The sequence below is a fragment of the Onychomys torridus genome, chromosome 23 (assembly GCF_903995425.1).
Source record: "Onychomys torridus chromosome 23, mOncTor1.1, whole genome shotgun sequence".
In the NCBI taxonomy this organism is placed as follows: domain Eukaryota; kingdom Metazoa; phylum Chordata; class Mammalia; order Rodentia; family Cricetidae; genus Onychomys; species Onychomys torridus.
The window spans coordinates 48,199,569-48,200,564 of record NC_050465.1 but is presented as its reverse complement, the minus strand read 5'-3'; the positions used below and the strand labels follow the sequence as shown (position 1 = coordinate 48,200,564).

At 40.7% G+C, this 996-nt stretch overlaps 1 protein-coding gene across 1 annotated transcript; it reads right to left on the bottom strand.

Moving 5' to 3' along the window:
* Window positions 1–352: 352 nt before the first annotated feature.
* On the bottom strand, window positions 353–636 carry LOC118572903 (small ubiquitin-related modifier 2-like). Its single transcript, XM_036172724.1, has one exon. The coding sequence runs from the start codon at window positions 575–577 to the stop codon at window positions 368–370; it is 210 nt and encodes a 69-aa protein (XP_036028617.1). The 5' UTR covers window positions 578–636; the 3' UTR covers window positions 353–367.
* Between the last annotated feature and the right edge of the window lie 360 nt (window positions 637–996).

Genomic DNA, 996 nt, shown 5'->3' with positions numbered 1-996 from the left:
ATTAAAATTCTCCAATCAAACAAGGAATGCAAGGATTGTGTTGTTGGGTTCTTTTGTTAAAACATTGAGAGCAAAATAACTTACTGGAATATAAAGGTAAGAGCTGAATGAGCATGCCACTAATGGAGAAGGGGAATATTTTCACAGAACCAGTGCTTTCCCCCAGACCATCTCCATCTGATGTCAATCAAAACAGGACATTAACCATTTAGCTTGTACAATAAAGAAATGGGGACAGGGAGATGAAAGAATAGAGAAAACTATACTGTAGTAGTCAGGATGTGGTGAAACCAAATCGCGGCTTTCTAATTGCGAATGTATTCTTGGTCTATAACAAAATTCTGGAGTAAAGTAGCAGGTTCCCTTTTTAGTAGACACCTCCTGTCTGCTGCTGGAACACATCAAATCGTATCTCCATTTCCAGCTGTCCTTCACAATAGGCTTTCATTAGTTTACTAAGTGGTGTATGCCTCTTAATCTTAAACTGCACCACAGAACCATCCTGCCCCGCCACCTTCAAATTAATATGATAGTTGTTCTCAGTCTTGACTCCTTCCTTGGGTTTCTCATCCGCCATGGCGAGCGCCGGAGTCTCCTCAGCTGCCGCTTCACAAAAGAGGCACCGGGTCCACACTGGAGGCGCACACAAGTAGCACCAGCAAATATCTACTTTTTGCGTCAATAAATTTTCTCTCACACAGCTTCTGGGGTTGGCTTTTATGTAATTATAATTAAATTTTTCTTATATGAAGAGATTTTTTAAAATTCTAAAATGTAAGGAAATGCAGTTGTCACTAAAGATTGGGTACAAATTTGAAAGGATTTGGGAACCCACTCAGAACCCCGGAATTGATGTAAGGATTCCTTTTAGTTAAAGTGGTTCAACAGATGTAGAAATGGGCTCTCAGACTATCTGACCAAAAGCAGCAATTTCTGGGAAAGGGGGCTGCATCAATTTCCTCTCTGGGATAGCTTCATGGCCATGAAGAACCTTTA

What these genes read in the sequence shown, in the direction of transcription:
- LOC118572903 (XM_036172724.1), bottom strand. Translation starts at nt 577, where the DNA reads ATGGCGGATGAGAAACCCAAGGAAGGAGTCAAGACTGAGAACAACTAT.